At 59.4% G+C, this 24023-nt stretch overlaps 2 protein-coding genes across 4 annotated transcripts; both read right to left on the minus strand.

The window, feature by feature from the left end:
• Positions 1–197: 197 nt before the first annotated feature.
• AMDHD2 (amidohydrolase domain containing 2) lies at positions 198–14637 on the minus strand. Of its 3 annotated transcripts, XM_070568657.1 has the most exons (11): positions 14428–14637; positions 14010–14146; positions 13789–13928; positions 8546–8600; positions 8183–8395; positions 8013–8101; positions 7777–7921; positions 7595–7702; positions 7353–7421; positions 6293–6394; positions 4256–5927 (listed from the first exon to the last, which is right to left on the minus strand). In XM_070568657.1, the coding sequence occupies exons 1-11, from the start codon at positions 14508–14510 to the stop codon at positions 5839–5841; spliced, it is 1230 nt and encodes a 409-aa protein (XP_070424758.1). In that variant the 5' UTR covers positions 14511–14637; the 3' UTR covers positions 4256–5838. The 3 variants fall into 3 exon arrangements, with proteins under 3 accessions (XP_070424760.1, XP_070424758.1, XP_070424759.1); XM_070568659.1 differs by lacking the exons at positions 4256–5927; positions 6293–6394 and adding an exon at positions 198–473 and having other exon boundaries at positions 14428–14616; XM_070568658.1 differs by lacking the exon at positions 6293–6394 and having other exon boundaries at positions 14428–14616.
• A 97-nt stretch (positions 14638–14734) lies between these two features.
• Positions 14735–20631, minus strand: ATP6V0C (ATPase H+ transporting V0 subunit c). Its single transcript, XM_070568662.1, has 3 exons — positions 20165–20631; positions 15643–15826; positions 14735–15490 (listed from the first exon to the last, which is right to left on the minus strand). Exons 1-3 carry the CDS (start codon positions 20241–20243, stop codon positions 15286–15288), a joined length of 468 nt encoding a protein of 155 aa, XP_070424763.1. The 5' UTR covers positions 20244–20631; the 3' UTR covers positions 14735–15285.
• Between the last annotated feature and the right edge of the window lie 3392 nt (positions 20632–24023).

Genomic DNA, 24023 nt, shown 5'->3' on the forward strand with positions numbered 1-24023 from the left:
CCCAGGAGTGTGAAGCACTCACTGAAAACCAGGCCATGCTTGCACTAGGCCTGTTCTACTTCATGTATTTTTCACTCACTTCTATCACCCTCATGGCACAGGGGAGGAAACTGGGGTTCAGAGGCTGTGGAACTTACCTCACATCACACAGCTAGAGTATCAGTCATCTAGAGCCGTGTAACAAATTATCCCAAAACTTAGAGCCATAAAACAACAAGTATTTATTATCTCATGGTTCCTGTGGGTGAGGAGTCCAGGAGCCGCTTGGCTGGGTGGCTCTGGCTCATGGTTCCCTCATAAGGTTGCAGCTGGGATGTCAAGTCATGTAAGGCTGGAGTGCACCCGGAGGATCCCTTCCAAGGTGGCCCATTCACCCAGGTGTTGGTGGAGGCCTCAGTTCCTCACCATGGGGGCCTCTCCACAGGGCTGTCTGAGTGTCTTCATGCCACAGCAGCTGGCTTTCCCCAGAGTGACTGGAGAGAAGGAGAGCACACCCAAGATGGAAGCCACAGTGACTTTTATAACCTAATCTCAGAAGTGATATAGCATCACTTCTGTCCCATCCTATTGGTCACACAGAACAACCTGGTACCATGTGGGAGGAATGGACAAGGGTGTGAATCCCAGAAGGTAGGATCACTGGGGGTCATCTTCAAGGCTGGCCACCATGGCTAGTCAAGGGCAAAGCCAGGATTCTAATCCTGCTGGGATGCAGAGAGAGACGGGGAGAGACAAGGGAAGAGAGGTGGGCCAGGCCCGCATCCATGGAGGTTTTGGGAGCCAGGGAAGGGCTGTACCAGGCAAAGGGGAGGCAGGGAGACCAGTCAGGGAGAGACAAGAGGGCTCACAAAAGATAATGGTGTAGTCTCCTGCTTCTGCCTGCTAAGTCCCTGGTCACTATGCCTGAGATTCCCAAGATGCACTTGCTGGTAGCTGCAGATGGGTGGATGAAAGATGCCAAAGTAAGCCAATGGGAAAGCCACCTGGGAAAATGTCCTCCCATATAAATCTGCTACGTGAGAAAAAAAGTAGACCAGGAGCCAGGCAACAGAAAGTTGCAGGAGATCTCAGGCAAGTAACTTCCCTCCCTAAACCTTGACTTCCCCAGCTTAAAATGGACTGACTCCAAAAATTGGTTAACATCGCAAAGACTGAAAACATCCAGTGTTGGTAAGCATGTAGGGAAATGAGCACCTGAGTGCAGTGACAACAGCAATGTAGGATCTCCTTTAGACCCGGCCAATGGGAGCCCTGAACTGGGCCCTTCTCTCTAGAAGGTATGGTAGGCAGAATAACGGCCTCTCCAAAGATGTGCACGTTCTAATCACCCAACCTGTGGATATGTCATCTTATATGGAAAGGGGGAATTAAGGTTGCTGATTAGCTGACCTTAAAATAGGGAGATTATCCAGGATCATCCAGGGAGGCCCAATATAATCACAAGGGTCCTTAGGAGATGGGAGAGAGAGAAAGAGCCAGGGTCAGGGGCCGGCTCTGTGGCTGAGTGATTAAGTTCTCACACTCCGCTTTGGCAGCCTGGGGTTCACTGGTTTGGATCCCAGGCACAGACCTAAACACCACTCATCAAGCCATGCTGTGGCAGCATTCCACATAGAACTAGAATGACCTATAACTGGGATATACAACTACGTATGCGGCTTTGGGGAAGACCAAAAAAAGAGGAAGATTCACAACAGATGTTAGCTCAGGGCCAATTTTCCTCACCAAAAAGCACACGTTAAGAAAAATAAAAAAGAGCCAGGGTCAGAGAGACACAACATGAGAAAGGCTTGACTGGCCGTTGCTGGCTTTGCCAATGGAAAGGGGTCATGAGCCAAGGAATGCATCTGGAAGCTGGAAAAGGTGAGAAAACAGATTCTCTCCTACAGCCTCTAGGGAGAATCAAAGCTCTGCCACCACCTTGATTTTAGCCCATTTAGACAAATTTCTGACTCTGACCTCCAGAACCGTAAGGTGACAAATTTGTGTTCTTTTAAACCACTCAGTCTGTGGTAACTTGTTAGAGCAGCAGTAGGACACTAATACAGAAGCCCCTTCTCAGATCCTGCTGTGGCCACACGAGGGAAGAGGAACCCACAGGATGCCATCCGCCTTCTAGATACCCTGAGCAGGTGGCCAGCCCAGTGACGCAGCGGTTGAATTCGCACATTCCACTTTGGCAGCCCAGTTTGCCGGTTCGGATCCCAGGTGTGGACGTGGTACCATGTGGCAAGCCATGCTGTGGTAGGCCTCCCACATAGAAAGTGGAAGAAGATGGGCACAGATGCTAGCTCAGGGCCAGTCTTCCCCAGCAAAAAGAGGAGGATTGGCGGCAGATGTTAGCTCAGAAGTAATCTTCCTCAAAAAAAAAAAAAAAAAAAGCAGCAGCCAGAGGCCCGGCCTGTGACCTACTGTGACCTTGTGGTTAAGTTGTGCACGCTTGCTTCCGCAGCCACGGTTAGGTTCTAGGAGCCGACCAACACGGCTCTGCAGCGGCCATGCTGTGGTGCGGCTGACATACAAAAAGGAGGAATATTGGCAACAGATGTTAGTTTAGGGCGAACCTTCCTCAGGGGAAGAAGAAAAAAAAGCAAAGGGCAAAGCACAATCAAAAGTGCAATCCCAGTTCATAAAAGAAACCAAGCCCCCAAAGTGGAAAGAGGTTCAGGATCAGGTTGGAAGGAATCATACCGAGCTGTTAACTTGGTCGGGGGGAGTGCGAGGCACGCGCGGCTCAGAGAGGGCTGCGGCTTCGGGGCCGAGCTGGGTGCCCCCAGAGCTGCCCGAAGACTGAGAGCGAGGAAGGATGCTGAGGAGGTGGCCCAGGAGCGGAGACGCCCTTCCTCCACCCTCCTCGTGCCACCCCCGTGCTGTGTCCACCCGGGCTCCCGACCCCGGACCCAGGACAAGCTCCGAGGCAGAGAAGCTCCGAGGTGGGGCGAGACCCGGTGAGACGGTGGAAAGGGGCCGGCGGGGAGCCCTGCCCCTCAACTCCCCGACGCCAACGAGAGCGGGGCGGGAAAGAAGGGGCGCAGAAGGGCGCGAGGAGGACTGGGGCGTACGGGGACCCGCGGGGGCTCGACGGGACGGTATAGGGAAGGACGTGCTGTAGGCGGAAGGTGCGCAGGGAGGCGGGACGCAGTGGGACGGGGAGGAGAGCAGAAAGGGCGGCTTGGGGTGCAGTGCGGTCCGCAGAGCGCGGCGGCGCGTTGGCCCTCCGGGTCCCCGGCGCCCGCTCTGGTCGCGCCGTCTGGAGCTCTCGGCTGCGGGTTCGCCCCTTAACTGGGTCCGAGGGCGACCCGTTTCCCCATTGCTTGGCCCCAGCGCTTCCCTTCTCATGGCGATCCTGATTGGCCGCCGGCAGAGCCCGCCCCTCAGGAAGGAGCCTCTTCCACAGCAAGCGAGTCCCCGCGCGCCGCACCCATCCCGGTCCTGCAGACCCGCGTAGCCCCGGCGCCTGGGCCGCAGGCTAGGGTCGCGACAGGAGCGGGTTGGACCGGCCTCACTGTGAACGCCCCGCCCCCTCGGGCGTGGGCGCAGCCTCACTCTCCGCTTGATTGATACCGTCTGTCCCCCACTCCCAAGGCGGCTTGTCCGGCCTGGACCACCCAGATCCTCCGCACGAATCAACGCCAGGCCCCGAGCGCATCGCTCGCCGCGGTGTTTCCGGTGCGCCCGGAGCCCTCAGCTTCGCAAGGGGTCCCCTCATCGGCGGGGCTCGAACCCGGATGCCCTCAGCGCAGTCCAACAGCGTCAGGTGGAAGCCTCCGCAGATCCCAGGCCCGACCGCCAGGTGGCCCTCGCCCCCATGCGGGGAGTCGTATCGCGGCGGCCGCCCAGGCCTAGCCCGTCGTCCCTGCGGAAGCTCTCACCAGCACAGGGCCCTCGTCCTCCCACTCACGCACAACACAGAACAAGCCACGGAGATGCTGGGAGCACGCCAGGCCACCTTCCCAGGGATCCCACTCCAGCTCCTCCCTCCAGTGAAAGTCACCCCCACCCACCAGTGACTCAGGCACACACCTGGCCTCACCTCCCCCACCCCACCCAGTCCGCACCTGCACTAGGGCAAGCCTGTCCCCCACTTAACTCGACTGCCACCCCACAACCAGCCCCTCAGGGTCTTCTTGCTATCCTTGGCAACCCCCCGCCCCCCGCAGCAACCGGAAGGATCACTTAAAACGTCAGCGCATCTTTGTTTAAAAGCCTGCAGCCTCAGACTCATGGAAACAAGGTGAACTGTGGGCGCCAGGGCTGGGGGAGGGGATGGGAGCGTGTTTATTCGGTGCAGGGTTTCCATTGGGGTGAGGAAAAAGTTCCGCAGAAGACAGCGGTGATGGTTGCACAGCAATGTGAGTGTGCTTAACGCTACTGAGCTGTAAGCTTAAAAATGCTTAAAATGGTAGATGTTATATGCATTTTACCACAACTTTAAAAATAAAACCCTCCAGCAGCTGCCCCCACACCTCAAATAAAACCCAAACTTCCACGCAGCTGCAGGGCCCTGCTCACCACGCGTGACCCCTCTCCAGCCCCCTGGGTCCCCTCTCTCCAGCCAGGGTGGCCATCTGTGTCTCCCACACTAAGCCTGTACCACTGCACCTTTCTGGGGCAGCACACTCTGCCTGAAGTGCTGTCCCCGCTGGTGCTGGCTCCTACTATCTCTGGCGTCAACCTTGCTGACCACCATCTCGACTGGCCCCTCCCTGGTCCTCCCAGAGAGGCAGCACGATGATGGGTGGAAGTGAGGCCCCAGAAATGGCTGGGCCAGGCCAAACCCTGGCCTTGGTGCTCACCAACTCTGGGACTCGGTGCCCGTTTCCTCATCTGAGAAATGGGGGTGACAAATAAGAAATCCCTTTGGATTTTTGGTAGCAGAACAGAGCAAGGTTCCGAGAGCACTTAGGTGGCCTGGCACCAGCTGAACAGCACCTCAGCCCCCTCCCCACCAGGGAGGGGCAGGCAGATAGCAGGGGCCCTGGGCCACATCCCTCATGCTGGCACAGTGCTGGAGCTGCTCAGTCACCACCGGGCACACCGCATCCCGGCACCCCAAGGGCATGTGCCCCTACCCCAGGCCCCCACTCAGCCCTGCCTCATCGGTTGTTCTCCCCAGGTTGTTCACCCTCAAACACAACAGGAACCTGTGACCATCTTTGTTACTTTGGGCTTGGAGACACTTCCTCTAGTGGACTCCGCAGCAGACGCAGGAAGAGTGGTGGCCAAACTACAGTCAATGGTGTCCTGGGACACAGTCTGTGCCCTCCTGCTCTGAGGACTGCACCCGTAGGAAGGAGGAAGGGCTGCACCAAGGCCAGCCGTCTGAGCCCCACATAGTGGCTGTCTTCAGAGCCAGCAGCGCCCCCTGAAGCCCACTCGCCTCGAAGCTGGCTTACCCAGGGAGCCCAACAGCCCAGGCTCCCCTGCCCCATTCCATCCATTTCAACCAGCACGTCTGCCTGTGGGTCTGCAGGCCTCAGACACACTTGTCTTACTGAAGGGCCCTGTCACCTCCACTGGAGCCCCACAAGGCCCCACAAGGCTAGGCTAAGCTGGAATCCAGCCACTCTCAACCCTAAGCAATGAAGAGCCCCCCAGGAGACCCACGAGCATGACAGCGGAAACAGCAAGAAGCCCTGCTTTGAAGCAAAACTCGGAGACCAGGCAAGCCCCTGTGGGGCGCACGTTTATCCAAGCCAGCCAGCCAGCCACCTCGCAGGCCCAGGCCGTCCACCTGAGGCAGGGCTCCCACTCGCTTCCTGGAGACCAGCTCCTCGATGGCCCAGCCCTGACAGTGTCCGGCTGGGGCTGGGCGTCCTCCCCAGTTGTGGTCCTCAGTCACTGCCTGGCCTCCTCCGCCTGCCATACCAGCTCGCCTGAGATGTAGGTAGCCCGGACGTGGAGGGAATCATCAAGCACCACGAAGTCTGGGTCAGAGATGGGCCGTGAGAGGCGGAAGGGGTGGGGCCACTGCCCCCCCACCAGGCTGGTGGGGAAACTGAGGCCCAGGACACAATTCATGCAGGACGCCCTGACCCTTCACATACTGACTGAGGCCCTGGAACCAAAATTCCTGGCAGCAGGGGATGAGGGACAAAGCTCCCAGCAGCCCCTTACCTGGCATTGTCTCAGAAGCCAGAGAGCGTGGCCTGCTGGGAAAAGGGGCCCAGGCTGCGGCTGGTGGCCGGGCAAGGCAGTCTGGGCACAGGGAACATCCCACCCACTCACCCTGGCCCCCTGAGAACTCCCAAGTCTTCAGGTTGCCCAGGGCCACCCCACATCAGGGCCTGACCTGCATCGGCCCCGAAATCCAGGGTCCCCTTGCGCTTCTCCAGCCCCAGCAGCTGGGCGGGGTGCAGGGACGCAGCCTCCAGGGCTGACTCCACACTGCAGCCTGCTCGGGGGACAGAGCTGGGTGACGACCACCAACCCCCAGCAAGCTCTGCCAGCAGCCCCTCCCCACGATGGCCCCAAAGCTCCAAGTCCCAGGGACGGGGGCTGGGGGCATCCTAGGACTCTGCAGCACGTTGGCGAGACCCCGCCCTCCCCCTAGTCTGAGAACACTGCCAGGTGCTGTCTTCCTAGCCACTCACCCATCCCAGCCCCACAGAGATGCTCTCCCCACTGACAAAATGCTCTGGACCCAAATGCCCGCAGCCCTCCCTCCTCCTGGGTCCCAGGGAGAGCAGCCCCACAAGGAAGCAGCAGCCTGGGCATCCAAGAGGCCACCTGGGGCTTGATGCTCTGCCCCGCCCCCTGCAAAGGTCAAACGACCAAACCCAATTCTCTCTGCCCCCACATCACCCCTTAGGCCACAACTGTCACCTGCCCCCTGGCCAGCCTCCCTGCTGCTCTACAGAGCATTTTGGACCTTGGTAGCTCCCAGCATGACGCCCCAGCCCTGGGGTGCTGGCAAGAGCCTCACAGGGCCCGGCCAACAACAACCTCTGCCAGGCCACCCCCTCCCATCCCCCAGAACATGCCGACCCCTTGAGAAGCCTCCACACAGCCTGACCCCAGAGGCCTGACAACCACCTTGCTCCCCAAGCTCCACACCTGTAAGATCCTGGGATCCCACAGGCCCTAGGCCAAGGCCCTCCCTGTCTGGGTGCTGTGGCTTTACCGCCTCTCACCCTGGATCCAGCCATCAGCTTGCTCACCGCCCTCTCCCTGTGCCTGTAAGCTCCCTGCAGGCGGGGCCTTGGCCGCATTCCTGGGCACCTCACCAGACAAGAGAGGTGGGCGCAGGGCCCTCATTGGCCCCACGCTCCCCTCCAGCCTCTCTCAGATGCAGCCTCCACCCCAGCACACGTACTCGCACACACACGCACACACCCACCCTCCTCACTGACCTGTGGCCTGCAGGAAATGCCGGACGCAGACGTCCATTGGGGCTATGCTGCCACTCAGTGTCTGGGTGCCTTGAGAGCAGAGAGGGCAAGTTTGGGGGGGCCGGGGGCCACCAGGCATGCTGGGTGGCGTGGGGGGCGGCCAGCAGGCTGGCAGGGGACGACGCCCAGGTTCTTGCATCCCAGCACGGAGGGGCTGAGAAGTGTTCTCATGTGGGTAGTCAGCAGCAACGGGGGTCACTCACCTGCTACGTAGGCCGTCAGCCCATCCACCTCCACCTCCTGCTGCCCCAGTGTGTGACGGCCATTGCCCAAGCCCAGGGCAGGAACAGCATCGGTGACCAGCACCAGCCCTGAGAGGGTAAGGGGCCTCAGGACTTGGTCCACCTGATCTGACCACTTGCCCCCGCCCTGCCCAGCCGCTCACCCTGGGGATGGGCCCGGTGGGCGATGCGCAGGGCAGCAGGGTTGGTGTGCATGCCATCGGCAATCATCCCGTAGAAAATGTGGCGGCCTGGGGGCAGCCGGTCACTGGTCAGGAGCCCCACGATGCCCGGATCACGGTGGTGGAACTGGGCAGGGGCAGGCAGGAGGGGCGGCTGAGCAGCAGGAGGAGCCCCATGTCCACCCAACAGCCCACCCAGGAGCCAGGGCAGCACTCACAGGCAGCATGGCGTTGAAGAGGTGGGTGATGAAGCTGGCCCCACTCTGCACCGCTTCCTCCGCAGCCCGCAGATCGGCCACCGAGTGCCCTGCATGGGGGACCCAGACTCAGACTCTGCACCCAGCCCGGGACCCCCAGGTGGGCCCAGCCCCGGAGGCAGGCCCCTTACCTAGGGACACACAGATGCCACGGGCTGTCAGCGCCTGGATCACCTCATGGCTGCGACCCAGCTCAGGGGCCAGTGTCACAATGCAGACGTTGTCCAGGGAACCATAGGTGTCCAGCACGTCCTGGAAGGCGTTGGCCTCAAAGGAGCGCAGGTGGGCCTCGGGGTGAGCACCCCGCTTCTCCCGGCTGATGAACGGGCCCTCCAGGTGCACTCCTGGGAGGAGGGGAGCAGATGGCTCCAGCAGGCCCCTACCCTGCAGCCCTGCCCTCCCTCCCCACTTGGGCACCTGGAGGGGGAGGGACTGCCAACAGATCCCCAAGGAGCCTCCCAGGGTGGGGGCAGGGAGAGGGGTCAGCCACTCACCGAGGACCCCTGCCCCATGGGGACCACCACTCTTCACAGGGATCTGAGGAAGGACCTGGGGGGAACCAGCTGTTAAAGCCCTGCCCCCACAGCCCAGCTGAAGTCAGAGGTCAGAGCTCAGCCCAGCCCCCACTGGCCTTCCCTCAGGTGTTAGAAGATGGTAGAAGGCCCCTACCATGGTCAGGGAAAACTCAGTACTCAGAAACAGCAGGACATAGACTTAGGAGCACTGAGAAATGACAGGTCCCTGGGGACGTGAGACTGGCCTCCACAAGGACCAGGAGGCGAGCAGAGAGTTCCCAGGCAGGGGGCAGGCACAGAGCACGGAGGGTGACTCCAACCGCCCTGGCCCTCAAGGGGGCCCCAGTCCAGGCAGCAGCTAGGACACAGAAGAGGGTGCACGAGAAGGGCCTGGACCCAGACAAGGCACTGGCCCGGCCTCCCTGAGCTGGAGGAGGAGGAAGCAGGCCCGAGGCAGGACGAGGGCATGTACTCCAAGCAGAGCAACGGGCAGAAGCAGGGGCTGGGCAGCCAGAGAGCTCAGTGTGATGGGGCCGGGGGCTCGAGCACTGAAGGCATGGCCATGCTGTGCCAGGAGCTGGACGTAATCAGGAAGGCCACTTGTGTGCGACAGGGGCTCACCTCACGTTATATGCCTCAGAAGTGGACAAGCAGACAGGTGTCCCAGCCCACCCCCTTCAGGATGTGGAACAGGGAGCAGGACACGGCAGAGTCCCTGGGGTGAGCCTGCTGGACCAGCGTGTCCCCATCCCAAACAAGATACAGGGAGTTTTAAGAGGCTTAAAACCAGTGTGACAGAGAGGATGGGGGAAGGGCAAGCTGAGTTGGGAGCCCAGCACGCAGATGCTGGCAGATATGGGCAGGCAGGCGTGGTGGGGACAGTGAGAAAACAGGCACCACACAGCCCCCCACTGGCTCAGGCCTCAGCAGCACCTGGTGCCTTGGGTGGGGGGGACCAACAACAGGAGCGGCGTTAAAGAATAGCCGGGTTCTCAAGTGTGCCCACCAAGCACCTGGGGAAGTAAACCAGAGGGTCTCTAGGAGAGAGGCAGGTCGAGGCACAGCAGAAAATGGGGCAATTCAGTGGAAGTTTATGTTCTTAACGCTCTCAGCATGTCACCAGAAAGGCCCAAGACAAAGGACTCAGGGACCTCGACCTAAGGGAGCCTCCAGCTGCCCCCAGGCTCGGTGTTCCCAGTGGCCTGCTGGTCCCTGTCCTCCCACAGAGCCGACAAGCAGGGCTCGCCAGCAGGCTGGACAGGCCTCTGAGAGGAGACAAGGAGAGCGCCACAAACAACAGGACAGAGCCGGCAGGGACGTAGAGAGCCAGGAGAGGCGCACGCGCAAGAAGCCTCACACCCATGAAACAAGGATGGAGTGTAGGAAAAAGGAACATCTGGGAGGGAAAGCAAGCTCTTGCAAATGAAAAATACGCAAGTACTGAAGTGAAAAACTCAAGAAAAGAACTGGAAGGTAAAAACCAGGGAAATGTCCAGAAAGCAGCGCCAAACAGAAAGAGAGAAGAGAAAAGAATTACAGAAGCCATCCAGGAGGCCCAACAGTGGAATAACAACTCCCAGAAAGAGATGACAGAGAAATGAAGGAGAACATCAAGAAATCATTCAAGAAAAGCAAACAACCAAAACTGAAATTCCAGATGGACAGGGCCTGCTGACGGCCAGCACAACAGATGAACTCTCCCAGGACCCCACACATCACCCTAAGACTTCAGAACCCAGGGGCAAAGCTTCCAGAGGGAAGAAAGAGGTCACACACAAAGGATCAGGGGTCAGACGGTGTCCAGCTTCTCATCAGCAACCCTGGAGGTTAAAAGACAATACAGCAATACCTTTAAAATTCTGGAAGAAAATGACTTCTAACCTAAAATTGAAACCCAGCCAAGCCACGAATTAAGAGAAAAGACATTTTCAGACCTTCAAGATCTCAAAAACTTTCTCTCCCATGACCCCTTTCTCCGGAAGCTACCGGAAGATGTGCTCCACCAAAATGAAGGCATAGGAGCAGGCCGCGTGGCTGAGGGCTTAAGTTCGTGCGCTCCGCTTCGGCGGCCCAGGTTTTTGCCGGTTTGGATCCTGGGCATGGACATGGCACCGCTCATCAGGTCATGCTGAGACGGCGTCCCACACAGCACAACCAGACAACCTACAACTAGAATACACAACTATGTACTAGGGGGCTTTGGCGAGGAGAAATTAAAAAAAAAAAAAGATTGGCAACAGATGTTAGCTCCAGTGCCAATCTCTAAAAAAAGAAACAACAAAAAAAACGAAGGTGTACACCAGCAAAAACGACGACACAGGATTCTGGACAGAGAGACTCAGCAAGACGAGGCCAGGCGACCCCCCAGTGAGGGGAGATCCCAGGACAGCTCGACCCCAGGAGCGCCAGTAGCCAACACTGGAAGAGCAAGTCCCAGAGGCTTCCGCAGGAAGACAAACTGATGGATGGCTCGCTGCGTCTAACTATCCCAAAAGAAGAGCAGGACAACTTGCAGAAAGCATGGCGTTGAGTCAGTAGATAGAAACGCCACGCAAACAATGAATAGAAGCTCCCGGGGAAACACAGTTGACAGGCAGGGAAACGTAACTGAGCTGTGGGTCCTGAGGACTGTTTTCACCAAAACCACAGGTAACTGGGGACCACGGGGATGATGGGGCCGTTAGGGCCCGAGAACGTGCAAGGGGCTCAAAGAGAACGAATCCTTATCTTTCCTGGGGAGAAGCCAATACGCACATAAATTGCCCTAAACCGAAAAGACAAGTAGGAACAGTAGCATATTTTTGAGCGATTTGAGGGCAACCTCCAAGAGTCACCTAAGCTGAAAGTGACTGCCTCCAGGCGGGAACCAGTGGCAGCAAAGAGCTGCTGTTTTTCCTAACAGGCCAGGTGACGTATAAGAGTTCATAAAGATTCAAAAAAGAAATAAGATAAGATAATGGCTGAGTTTTTCCAGAACAGAGTTTTAAAAGGGAAAGCTAGAGAGAACTAAGTGGACAGAACAGAACAAACAGCAGTCTGGAGGCGAAGAGAACGAGACATGTTCAAGGCAGGAAAGGTCAAAGTGTAGAGGGCATGTGGCGCCAGAGGCAATGGCCTGGCTGTCACCCTGAGGTGCCTCATCTTGGCTCAGCAGACAATGGACCTGATGCACAGAACAACGCAATCAGATCTTCCTCCTGGCAGGGTAGCAAATGGTGAGGCTGGAGGAGAAGACCTCAGAAAAAGAGCAGGTGGTCTCAATGGACCAGAACACGATGAAAAAGGACCTCAGTAACTTCCAACAAAGTAGCAATCCAGTTCTGCCCGGTATGATGGAGCTCTGGACGAAGGTGGGGTGGATGGTGGGGGAGATACACAAGTGAACAGTCCTGTGGTTTCTAAGAGAATATCAGTATTAAATTTCTCATATTCAAAGTGCTCCACGATTTCCACCGTAAATCAGCTTACTCTCTGCCTCCCCTCATCCGGTAAGCATTTCTGGAGGATGACTGGTGCCAGGAAGAAAACCTAAGATAGAATTCCTACTGGCTGCGACTCTTTGCCCTGAGGAAGACCTTGCAGTCTGCATCACGCTGGCCAAACATGCAGTGTGTGAGGGCAGGGGCAGACAGCCCAGCTTCAAGGAGGCACGCAGGGCAGCTGGTGCAGCAGAGGGAGCAAAGGCCTGTGGGCAGAAGGCTCGGGAGCAGCAGAGGACACTGCCTGGAACGGCTGCAATGTGCTGGGGGGAGAGCAGAGCTCCATGGCAGGGAGGGAGGGAGTGCTCAGGAGAGTGGTGTTTATCCTGCCGATAAAGGGGGCTTGGGGTGGGGGACTGTGAGTGACGTGCTGAGCCCTGTGCCTTAAGAATGTCACTCTGGCACGACCCAGAACCAGGAGAGCACTGGGAAGCTAGGGTGACAGTCACTAGGCCTCAGTGGTGGGGAGCAGGAAGCAAGAGCACAAAGGATGGGGGCCAAGAGGGTGGGCATGTCCAGAACCAGGGGCCAGTTTGCAGCAGGAAGATGAGCTTAGTTTTCAGTATCTGACTCTGTGATCGAAGAGCTGGGAGAAATTTCCAGAAAGATACCCATACCTGACATTTACTAAGTGCTTAATATGTACCAAGCACAGTGCTGAGTACCCACCTATCCTAAGAAAAGGATACCATTATTCTTCTCACTTTAGGTCTGAGGAAACCGAGGTTCAGAAAGAAGTAAGGAGGGCCTAAGTCTCCCAGTTGATGAGTGAAGTCAGGAGGCCGGGACCAAACCCAGAACCCACAGCTCGCGGCCTCCCACAGCGCCCAGCTGTGACTCTGCGTCCACACACCCAGGAGGGAACCCCACAGTGGTCAATGCAATCCCTAATCCTGGAATAGATCCTGTACTGCAGGAAAACTAGAAAAGTGGAACAAAAATAGTAGGTTAAGAGATAGATAACTACTAATTTTCTAAAGTCAGTAACTCAATTGCATTCACTTAAGAGAATATCCTTGCTTTTAAGAAAAAGTTAAGCATTCAGAAGTAAAGAGGCTTGATGAATGCAACCTACTCTCAAATAACTCAGAAAAAAAGAACATACAAACAGAAAGAATAATAAAACGTGGCAAAGAGCAAAACTAAAGAACCTGAATGAAAAATACAATTTTTTTAAAGGAAAAATGTACCACAGATGACTGAATCCCAAGACTTGCAAATGAGGAAAGTGGAAGGATGCGGGGGTGTAGACAAGAGCAGCAGGAAGGCCTGGGGTAGACAACGGAGCTACTTTCTGGAAGGTGTTTTCACCAGTCACAGCACAGACAGGTTAGGGGGGATGGGCCTGAAAAACAACTATGGATGTGGCAATGAGAAAGTCCCCAGCAGCCCTGGTCAAGGAGGCAGCTTCTGGAGCCCGGAGGCAGAGGCGGCCAGAGTGCAGGGTGGGGAGGGTGGGGGGGTAGCACAGGTGCTGAGGCAGCAAATGTGGAGGCCTGTGGGGACAGCTGCAAAGGCAGTCCCACTGCGATGGCAGAGTGTTTAGAGAGACCAGGCAGAGGGGACACCTGAGTGAGAAAGCCCAGGGGTGACGCCCCAGGCCCCGGCAGAGAGAGGCCAGAGGAGGAAACGAGATGCAGGCGCCAAGGTTGTCTATGGTGGAAAGAAGAGGAGAGGAGATTTGAAAATTCAGGGGCTGGCTGCTTCTGGAGCCCTCTTCGGAGGCAGAGAGCCTGACCTCACCTTGTGATAAACCTCGGGTGGTGAGGTGACCAAGGTGGGGCAGAACGAGGTGACTCCGTGAGATAGGATCCTCTGGGCCACCAAGGCGACCCCCGAACCCACGTCCTCCGCGGCCTGAGAAAAGTCAACGCCAAATCCACCTGCAGCCACAGAAAAGAAGGGGTCGCAGCGTGCTCAGAGGTCCTCCCCTGGGTTCCCACCCCCTGGGCCCTACACCACACCGTTGATCTGCACGTCGATGAAGCCGGGCGCCAGGATACAGCCCCCGCAGTCCCGCTGCTCGTCGGCCACGCGCCGCTCCTCAAAAAACAGCTTCTCCGGGTCCAGAATGCGGCCCTCGCGCACCCACAGGTCCTCCCTGCGGACAGCGCGGGGCGGGGACTCGGACCGCCTGCCCAGCCTCCGCTCCCCGCCCCGCGCCCGCGCCCGCGCCCGCCGGAGCAGTGCCCGGCCCCCGCCCCGCCGACCCCGCGCCCCCGGAGCAGCGCCCAGCCCCCGCCCCGCCAGCCCCGCGCCCCTCGAGGCCAGCCGCGCCCGGGTAGCAGCGCCCGGCCCCCGCGCCCCGCGAGCAGCAGCCGGCCCCGTGCCCCGCGCCCCCGGAGCAGCGCCCAGCGCCCGCCCCGCCGGCGCTGCGCTCACCTGAGCAGCGCCCTGCCCCGCAGGATGCGGCAGTTGGTGAACTGGAGCACCGGGGCCCGCGCCGCGCCCTGCCCGCCGCGCATCGTGAGCCGCCCGAACCCAGCAGAGCGGGCGGCGCCGGAAGCCCCGCGGCCGAACCGGGGGCCCCAGCGTGGCCGCGCTCACGTGACCCTCAGCTGACTGAGGCGCGCGCCACGTGACCCGCGCGCCCACGTGACCGGCGCGCCCCGCAGTCCGCAGTGACGCGGCGGCCAGGCTCGCGTTCCCCGCCCCGAACCCGCGCCCACAGCAGCAGTGCACACAGGCGTCCAGTCACATCCGAGAACTTTATTGGACACGGCTCGGCGCCAGGCCCCGGCAGGCCCAGCACGCGGCCCCGCGGCGCTGGCAGCCAGGGCTGGAGGAGGGTGGGTCCATCCGAGAAGTCTCAGAGCAAACGGTAACCCACAAGGCAACACTCTACCTAAGATTACTATATAGCCGGGAGACGGAGGGCTGCTCCACAGACGCATGAACAGGTCAAATCTTTATAAATAAACATCCAGTGAAGAGAAAATGACAACTCTAATTCATCCTTATACACAGAGCACTCTAGGGCAGGGGGTGGGGGCGGCCAGGGGCCTGCATCCTCACTGGTCGGGAGCCTGGATGGGTAATGAGTAGGCCCAGATGTCCACGGCACGGGGCGGGTGGGGGCAAGGCCAGGGGCAACGGACAATGGGCACTAGGACACTGCGCATTTACAAGACCAGCTACTGGGGGGACAGCTGCCCCGTGCAAGTGTGTCAGGCTGTTCGTTCTGGAATGAGGAGGGGGTGGTCTTTACATCATATTCTGTGGCTGGTGGGCTTGGAAAGGCTACTTTGTGGAGAGAATGAGGGCGACGATGAGACCATAGAGGCCAAGGACCTCAGCGAAGATGAGGATGAGGATCATGCCCACAAATAGCCGAGGCTGCTGGGCAGTACCCCGCACGCCGGCGTCCCCAACAATGCCGATGGCAAAGCCTGCTGCCAGCCCGCTCAGGCCCACACTCAGGCCCGCGCCCAGTTGGAGGAAGCTCCTGGGGAAGAGAAGACACAGGATCTATGTTAGCTGCTAGCTGGGCAGGCATGGGTCACAGGCCATGCTCCCTCCCCAGCCCTCCCAGCCCTGTAGAGTGGCCTGACCCTTGGGAGGGAGGGCAGGGCATGGGGAGAGGGACCCAGCACTGACCTGTAGAGACTGATGTCATCATTCAGGGAGTTGGCGATGAGGACTGCCACCACCAGACCGTAGATAGCGATGATGCCAGCCATGACCACTGGGATGATGGACTTCATGATCAGCTCTGGCCGCATGACGGACATGGCCGCGATGCCTGTGCCACTCTTGGCTGTCCCATAGGCGGCACCCAGGGCTGTAGGGGGTCGAGGGGAGAGGTGAACCCAGAGCACCTGAGGCCGGGACCCTGGTGGTGGCTGTGGCCCAGTTGAGGGCCACCCCAAGTTAGCACAGGCAAACAGGAGGTGAAGGTGGCACCCAGCCAGGGGCAGGAGGCAGCCACATAACTGTTTCTTTCCTCTACCAGAGGTCCTTATGGCTGTCTGGCCCATCTGGCCTCCTGCTCTGCTGTGAAACCCTGACCTATGCTCACCAGCAGTCCCCAAGTCAGCCACACAGACCCTATGCTCTCAGGGAACCTCAGCGCAGCTGCCTGCAACCTACGAGGAGGAGCTGCGCCAGGTCCTGCGGCCCAGTTACACAGGGAAACAGGCAGCCAGGCCCCTGAGGCCTTGCTGGAGATTCTGAGCATCTTTTGTCCCACCTGGAGTCCCAGGCACTCAGGTCAAAAAGGCCTGAAAAAGCAAAGGGAGACTCCATGTCAGCAGCCCAGAGAGCAGGCCAGACTCAGCTCGCCTGCCCAGGGGCTAGCCCCAGAGACAACTTGCTAGAAAGCCGCCACCGTTGCAGGGTCAGGGGAAGCTGGCCTGGCAAGTCCTGTCCTCTCAGGCCAGAGCTCCCAACTCCCCACCACTCCCAGCCCTGGGACACACTGCTGGGAGCACTGGCATCTGTGTCAAAAGGCTGAGCACACCCTCAGCCACACAGCAGGCCTGGACCCTTGAGTTTAGAGAGGAGAAAGGGTGAGCCAGGGAGAGGAGAGGGCACAGGGAAGACAATGGGGCTGGGGAGCCATCACCCAGCCCAACCACATGGCCTCGGCAGACCTCCCAGAAGCACCCCTGCATGCAGTGGCCTTGAGCTCACAGAAGTCTGGCTTCTCCCAGAGGCCTCCAGTAACGGGGGTGGGGGGTGGACTCTAGGGTGGCCTGGTCTCCTCTGATGCTGTCCCTCCTCCTTCTTCCTAGGGTATGCTGCCTTCATGAAAGCTCTCCTCTCCTGGCCTCTGTCCTTGAAGTCTAGAGTAACTTTTGCCCAGAACAGAGAGCCACAGGGGGCCCAGGTGGCTCTTCTGATTCCAGACACCTGCCCTCCAGGGTCCCACTGCAGTGCTTGAGCAGAAGACAGCATGAGTCAGAGGTAGAAGGGACCAGGACAAATCCCAGCCATTCCTCTTCACATTTTATTCACCTATTTGGACCACAGAAGATGCCTCCTCGGTACTCAGTGCCCAGCAGGATGAGGTCAGAGGCGCTCAGGGCTCTAAGCCTGGCGAGGAGACAGACACAGCACCGCCAAGCACAGCAACATGTTTCAGGAGAGTGGAGTGAGGGATTCTGGAGAAGGGCTTTGCAGAGGTGACATCTGAGCGGAGGAGTGATGGTGAGCAGAAAAAGGATTCCAGACAACATGAAGAGAGGTACCAACCAGGATGGCACCAGATTGGGAGTGACTGCAGGAAGGAAGGAAGCAGGGGTTGGGGCAGAGGGTGCACACCGCGTCCTCCACACAGTCAGGGGGTCACCCCAACACTGCCACGCCTAGACACTCAGAGCCATCAGCCCGGGGCTTGGGGGTGGTCTTTGTGAGGCCTTCCCAGGAACTCTCCTGGTTGCAGTGTATATTTTGGGCTCCTACTGCAGGCCCAGCACGTCAGGTTGTCTCTCATATGTGCAAGAGGCCAATACCATGGCTGTTTACTCAAGGGGCAGAGCACAGGCTGACACAGGGCACTGGGTGGAAAACCGACCACAGGGAACTCAGCATCCCAGGTAGCAGGACCTTGCCAGAGGTAGGAAGTGAGCTGGGCCTTTCTCTGCAGAGGACAGCAGGAAGGTCATATGGCTGGGGGCAGGGAGGCAGCAAGAGGAACAAAGGGAAGAAACAGAGACAGCCATGAAGAGGGACAAGCAGACTGGCCCCAGCAGCAGCAGGTGTCCAGGAAGGCCTTGGATGCCAGCTCTGGAGGCGAAGCCCGATGGGCTCCAGACTGGGTGAGGGACAAAAAGAGTGGGATCAGGAGGCAGTTCTGGGCACACAGGACCAAACACAGGGTGTCCATGAGCAGAGAGGAAGTCACAGAAAACACCAAAAAGGAACAGCCGACAGCCTCGAGGAAGACACGATGAAGAAAGAATCGACAGGACTTTTGTCATAAATTAAGAAAAAGGGGAAGCTGGAATGGGAGAGGAAGATTGAGGAGGCCCGAGAGTGGACCTCGTTCCTTTGTAAGAAGACCAATCAGCCAAGCACTAGACAGGCCAGGGGGGGTTCTAGGCCAGGAGCTGGGGACAGAGCTTGGAGTCGGCCCGGCAGCAAGACCTAAGGCCGGAGAACTGAGGGGCCTGTTCAGGTAGGCACAAGGAGTAGATGAAGACAAGCCCTGGGGAAAGTCAAGGTTAGAGAGAGAAACGAAGTCAGAAGTTGACCCAACTGGCCAAGTGAGAAGTTGGCCACTGCAGGACCACATGAAGCCCTGTGAGGGGAAGGGAGCAGGAGTGGGCAGCCCCAATCCTCAGGAGCCCGTGGCAAGCAAAACTCCTAAATCAAGGATATTCTGTTCTCAGTAACTTCCCGAGACCTGCTAGTCAGGCTCAGTCCAAAAGTACCAAGTAAGTTCTAGAAGGAGAAAAAGAAAAGCATCTGGTGACCAGAGGGAGGCCGGGCACTGGGTACAGAAAAAGAGCTGGGAAGCAAACTCAGGGCTTCAGGAGCAAGCAGTGACAGCCAGAATTCAAGTTTCACGATGGCCCCCAGTGCCTGGCACATAGGAGCAGCTCAGCCAAGACCTGTCGAATGAATGAATGATAGCCAGAGGTAGTAACCCACAGGTGGCTGGGCAAAGCAGAATCCCTGGACGCAGAAAGCAGAGAAGGCTGGGGGAAGGGGCAGGGCAGCCTGTTGGCAGGTGCTGGAGAGGCAGCCCCTGAAGATGTGGAAAGAGCAGGCGTTGCCTGGGACAGAAGGGGAAGTCCAGACCACTTCTCCCACCACAAATGACCCCTTCCTCGCACATGATGGGAAGGGCAGGGCTCACTCAGAAGCTCGTGACTGGCAGGCAGGTCTGGGCAGAGGGAGGCCCCCAGGAGAGCAGAGCCCCCTAGCCCCCACGCCACAGGTGTTTACAGTCAGCAGGGACTGTTTGGAGTCCAAACCCTCCACAGACCTGCACAGGCAGCTTCCCCAGTCCACCAGGTAGGGTGTGGCAGGGCGGGGTCATCAAAGCCAAAAACCAGACCTACGCAAAGAGACCTAGACCAGGCCAGACCAGATCAGATCAGTCCACCGGGGCTGCAGCTGGGCCAGGACTCACCTCCCTGGGCCCCACATTCCTAGGCCTAGCCCAAGGGCCTTTCTCCCAGGGAGACCAATTTTCACCAAATTTGACACCCCAGGACTGTCAAGACCCAAGTTCAAAACCAGGGTGCCCTCCAGAGCCCAGGAAGGACCCTTCTCCATGCCTAGGGCAGATCCTCCCAACTCCAGGCCTCAGGGAAGGGGAGGAAGGTCATTCATTCATTCGTTCGTTGGTTCGGACCTGAATCTCCTCAACACTGACACTCCATGCTGCCCTCTCACCCACCCCGAAACAGACCTTCTCGGCAGGCGTCCACACACACCGCGCTGACGCAGGCCTGCCTCCCCGACACCCGTCCCACGGCCTCGGCCTGTCTGACCCTCCTCCCCCAATTCCACACACTCCCACCCCGGGATCCCGGCCGGCTCAGCCCAGCTTTCCCCAACCAACCCGCACACGGACAGGGCTCTTGGGGAACAGCGACGAGCCCTAGCCAGAAGCACCTGCCTCTGCGCACAGACCCACCTGCCCTGCCGCGGAGGGGGGCGGGCCGCCACAGGGCGAGGGCCGCGGACCTGGGGGGAGCGCCAGGGTCCGACCCCCGCCCCCGTCGCCCAAGGACCGGCCGGGCCCGCGTCGGGGGAGCTCGCTGAGGTGTGATGTCACCTGCCCGCAGGACTGGGGGGGCGGGTGCGGAGCAGGCGCAGGACCGCGCGCCCCCACCCCAGCCTCCCTCCCGCCTCTCCCGGGCTAAGATGGCAGCGGCGCCGCCGCCCCACCCCCGCACCGACACGGCCGGCCGGCAGGGCTGCCCGCCCGGGACCCAGGGGACGCGCACCCCGGGCCAGCCCGCACGCCCTGCGCTCCGGACACCTGCAGGCCCCCCGCCGCCCTCGGGGCCCCGACCCCGCTCCCGCAGTCACCTGAGGCCCGGGACCCCCAACAGCTGGGCATTACGTCAGCGTGACCTCACACACCGAACCCCGGCGGGCTGCAGGTAGGAGCCCGCGTGCCCCGGCGCCCCCGCTCCCCGGGTCCCTCCTGCCGGGCGCTCACCGCTGAAGACCATGGCGGCCGAGGCGCCCATGACCGCAAAAAAGGAGGCGTACTCGGGGCCGCTCTTGGCCTCGGACATGTCTGCGGGTGGGGTGGGGATGAACTCAGCGAGCCGAGGTAGGGACGAGGGCTAGCGGGCGCGGCAGGCGGGCGGGCGCGAGGGACCGAGCAGTCAGGCGGCTGCGAAGGCGACCCGGCCCGTCAGCCGCTGCGCTCTAAATACCAGCTCCGCAGAACAAAATGGCGGCCGCGGCCGCGTCACATGACCCGGGCCACGCCCCTTAAGGCCGTACCACTTCACGCCGGTGGGGGGCGCCATGGCCCCGGAACGCCCTAGCGGCCAGCCGACCGCCCCCGCGCTGTGCCGCCGCCCCGCCGGCCCGGACCCCGGCGCTGTGCCCCACCCGGGCCTCCGCGGGGACGTTGTCGGATGCCTCCGGCCTCTTGAACCCCGCGGCATTGGGCCCGTCCGACCCCCGGGCAGGGGCGGGGCGGTGGCGCGCCATATTAGCATATGGGGCGGGACCTCGAGGTGCCCCGCCTCCTCTGCGGCTGCGCGGCGTTTGCGGGTGTTAAGTTCCAAGCGTTGCTTTTCTTCGCGTTCGCGGCGTGGAAGCTGGCCCGGGGTTTTCGCAGCCTTGCCCCCAGGGACCTAGGACCACGGTGTCCCTGGGACGTCTTTACAACTCCTGGGGCCATCTGAGCGTCCGAGCAGATGGAGCCTAAATCTCGTGTCCCGACCTCCTCTCCAGCCCCCAGAAAAGCCCCCACACCACCTGTGAAGTGCTGGCCTCTGCCCGCAGCCCTCCTGTGTCTCCGGGTCGCCCCACCCGCAGCCTGTCCCCAGTCTGCTCCACACCCAGACCCACCAGCCCCCGACCCAGCAATTGGTGATTTCTCCTCTGGCTTCCAAGGAAAAGAAGCCCCTTCTCCCACATCTATCCCCTCCCTTGCATCAGGGACCCAGATTTCAGCTGAGGGGGTTGTCTCTGCCCCTCAAGATGTAGGTATGACTGGTTTTGCTTTGAAGCCCTGTCAGTGTTGCGACCTGTGGAGGCTTCCCCGGCTTTCTGCACCTTCTGGGACCCCTGTCCTCCTGCCTCTCCCCACGCGAAGCCCGCACATGCAGAGCCACCTTTATTTCTGGAGCAGTCGTGAGCAGTGCCCTCTCAGCCGGGCAGGCAGCCTGGCCTGGCCTGTGACTGGCACTACCCTGCTGATCCCTTTTGACCGTCCCAGCACCCCAACCAGCTGCCTTATCTCTTCCCGCCGGTTCTGGTTCCCTTTGCCCTTTTGTCCCCTCCATTTCAGGCACCCTGGGTGGCTGCCACCTAGTCCTGGGTCTCCCTTGAGCCCCAAGCCCTGGTCCCAGCATTAAAGCACTCTCCTTGAGCAGCCTGGGTAGCAGCTGTCCTCAACTTTCTCTACGTGAGTGGTGGGGTCACCTCCCCTGGCCTGGCCCTCTTGCTGGACTCAGCCTCCCCTTCCACAACAGGAACCTCCATCATGCCCTCTTCCCCTTGGCAAGGTCAGTTCTGCCACCCTCTGAACCTGCAAACCACAGAAGTGCCCAGGTCTGCCCCATTTCAAAAGAGGATGTCATTCAGCTAGAGCCCCTCCCTACCTCCCTCTGACTTCTGGAAAGAGGAATCTTCACTCCGTGTCTCCACCTCCTCCCCAGCTCCTCGCCCTTGCCAAGGTCACTGGTGACCGCCATTTCTGTAAGCCGGGGGACATTTGTCAGGCTGTCTGAATGAGCCTCTCTGCTGCGGCGGCCCACTGTCCACTTCTCCACACCCTTTCCTCTCTCTCCAGCCCACCTCCTACGGCCCTGACACCCTCATTCCTTCCTGGAGTCACAAGAAGTTGCAAGGACAGGCCCAGGCGCTGCAGCCTCAGCTTCACTGCAGGTCCCGGGTGTTCCCAGGGCTCCCCCCGCCCCACCCCATCCTACCCCTGGGCGATCACATCCTTGCCATAGCTTTATCCTACACCTTACGCCATCCTGACCCTCACCTGTCCCTTTCCAGCCCTGATGGTCCTCGGAGCCAGTGGAATGTGCAAGTTCCTGGCCCAGGCCCAGCCCCCACAACTCCAGGCACTTAGGGGCGAGGCCAGGGGAGCCTAGGCCAGGGAGCTGGAGCTGGCCGGGGGGCAAAGGAGGCTGCATACAGGGGAGAATTCCGACCAAGGAAAGAAGGGCAGAACAGTCCACCTGAGGAAACAGTACAGCCAAAAGCACAGCCGTGGGCCAAACACATATAACCCCGGTAAGACGGGGCAGTCCGGGAGACGGTTCCTGCTGTAGGCTGGGAAGCCAGTCAGCTTTCATTACTGTTCTCTCATTTTCTGTCCAAGTTCTGGTGTGAGAGGTCACACTGGGTCCCCAGTGGGGCTGCTGACACCTCAAACCAGCATGTCTCAAACTGAGCTCACCAAGCCCCATCACCACCAACTTCCACTCGATTATTTCCATTTCGGGCAAAACACACAACTCTCCACCCGGCTGCTCGCACAGCAGCCTTCGAGTCACGCCACCGCTCACCCTCCGTTACTCACCGAGCCCTGAGATGGCAACTTCTCAGCTCCGCCCCCAACCTTGGGCAGGCCTCATTTCTGGCCTGGGTCTTCTCACAGCCTCTAACCTGGTCTGCCTATCCAGGCCTCCTCCCTGCTCCCTCTACCTGTTCTTCACTCTAAAGCCACGGGATCTTTCTAACTGGCACATGTGACCCAGACACTCTCCTCCTGGAATCCTTCAAAGACCCCCTAAGCATTTTTTGGGGTATTATCTAATCCTCACAATGGCCCTTTGAAGAAGTTAGCACCATTACACTCATTTTGGGCACGAGGAAACAGGCCTAGGAAGGTTATGTGCCTTGCCCAGGGTCAGCCACCCAGCAAGTGGGGGAGTGAAACTCAGATCCCAGGGGCTGGGCCGGCCCGGGCGGCTCCCTGCAGCCCCTGCCTCCCACACAAGGGCTCATAGAGAGTCCAGTGTTGGGCCGGGAGAGACCAAGGCTACCTTCCCCTTGGCCTCCCAGCACCAGGCAGGGCCCTGGGGTAGGATGGGCCCGGGGCTGTGGAAGGAGATGGCCAGGACACACACCTCTGCCTTCTCCCTCACAGCTACATCCCCCTGGTGTAAAATCATACCGTCACAAGCCCCTGGCCTGTCATTGTGCAGGTGGGGACTTCCAGGAATAGGAGGGGCTTTGGGAAACTCAAGTCAGAGACCCTGATAGGGCGAGGTCGAGAGGCATGGGGTGGACTGCTGACCCCCTGAGGGTTTCTTTTTTTTAAGATTGGCACCTGGGGGGCCGGCCACATGGCCGAGTGGTTAAGTTTGCGCGCTCCACTTCGGCGGCCCAGGGTCTCACCGGTTCGGATCCTGGGTGCAGACATGGCACCGCTCATCAAGCCACGCTTGATGAGAAAAAGGAAAAATAAAAATCTTAAAAAAAAAAAAAGATTTAAGGTTGGCACCTGAGCTAACAACTGTGGCCAATCTTCTTTTTTTTTTTATTCTTCTCCCCGAAGCCACCCAGTACGTAGTTGTATATTCCAGTTGTAAGTGCCTCTGGTTGTGCTATGTGGGACGCCACCTCAGTGTGGCTTGATGAGCGGTGCCATGTCCGCACCCAGGATCCGAACTGGCGAAACCCCCGGCTGCCAAATCGGAGCTCGGGAACCCAACCACTTTGCCACAGGGCTGGTCCCCCTCCCCCCACAAGGGCTTTGATGGGGACAAAAGGGCCCACTGTCCCTACTGAAAGATGGTGGGAGAGAGAAGTCCAATGGTACTTTAGGGACCTGAGGTAAGGGAGGAGGAGGAGGAGGGAGTTAGAGACCAGGAATA

The sequence above is a fragment of the Equus przewalskii genome, chromosome 12 (genome assembly GCF_037783145.1).
Source record: "Equus przewalskii isolate Varuska chromosome 12, EquPr2, whole genome shotgun sequence".
Taxonomy (NCBI): Eukaryota; Metazoa; Chordata; class Mammalia; order Perissodactyla; family Equidae; genus Equus; species Equus przewalskii.

What these genes read in the sequence shown, in the direction of transcription:
- AMDHD2 (XM_070568657.1), bottom strand. Translation starts at nt 14,510, where the DNA reads ATGCGCGGCGGGCAGGGCGCGGCGCGGGCCCCGGTGCTCCAGTTCACC. An exon ending in TGGCATCTGTGTGTCCCTAG is followed by an intron (nt 8,102 to 8,182) that starts GTAAGGGGCCTG and finishes TCCCCCATGCAG; the next exon opens with GGCACTCGGTGGCCGATCTG. An exon ending in GCATTTCCTGCAGGCCACAG is followed by an intron (nt 6,395 to 7,352) that starts GTCAGTGAGGAG and finishes TCCCCCGAGCAG; the next exon opens with GCTGCAGTGTGGAGTCAGCC.
- ATP6V0C (XM_070568662.1), bottom strand. Translation starts at nt 20,243, where the DNA reads ATGTCCGAGGCCAAGAGCGGCCCCGAGTACGCCTCCTTTTTTGCGGTC. An exon ending in GGCCGCCATGGTCTTCAGCG is followed by an intron (nt 15,827 to 20,164) that starts GTGAGCGCCCGG and finishes GACCCCCTACAG; the next exon opens with CCCTGGGTGCCGCCTATGGG. An exon ending in GATGACATCAGTCTCTACAG is followed by an intron (nt 15,491 to 15,642) that starts GTCAGTGCTGGG and finishes TCTCTTCCCCAG; the next exon opens with GAGCTTCCTCCAACTGGGCG.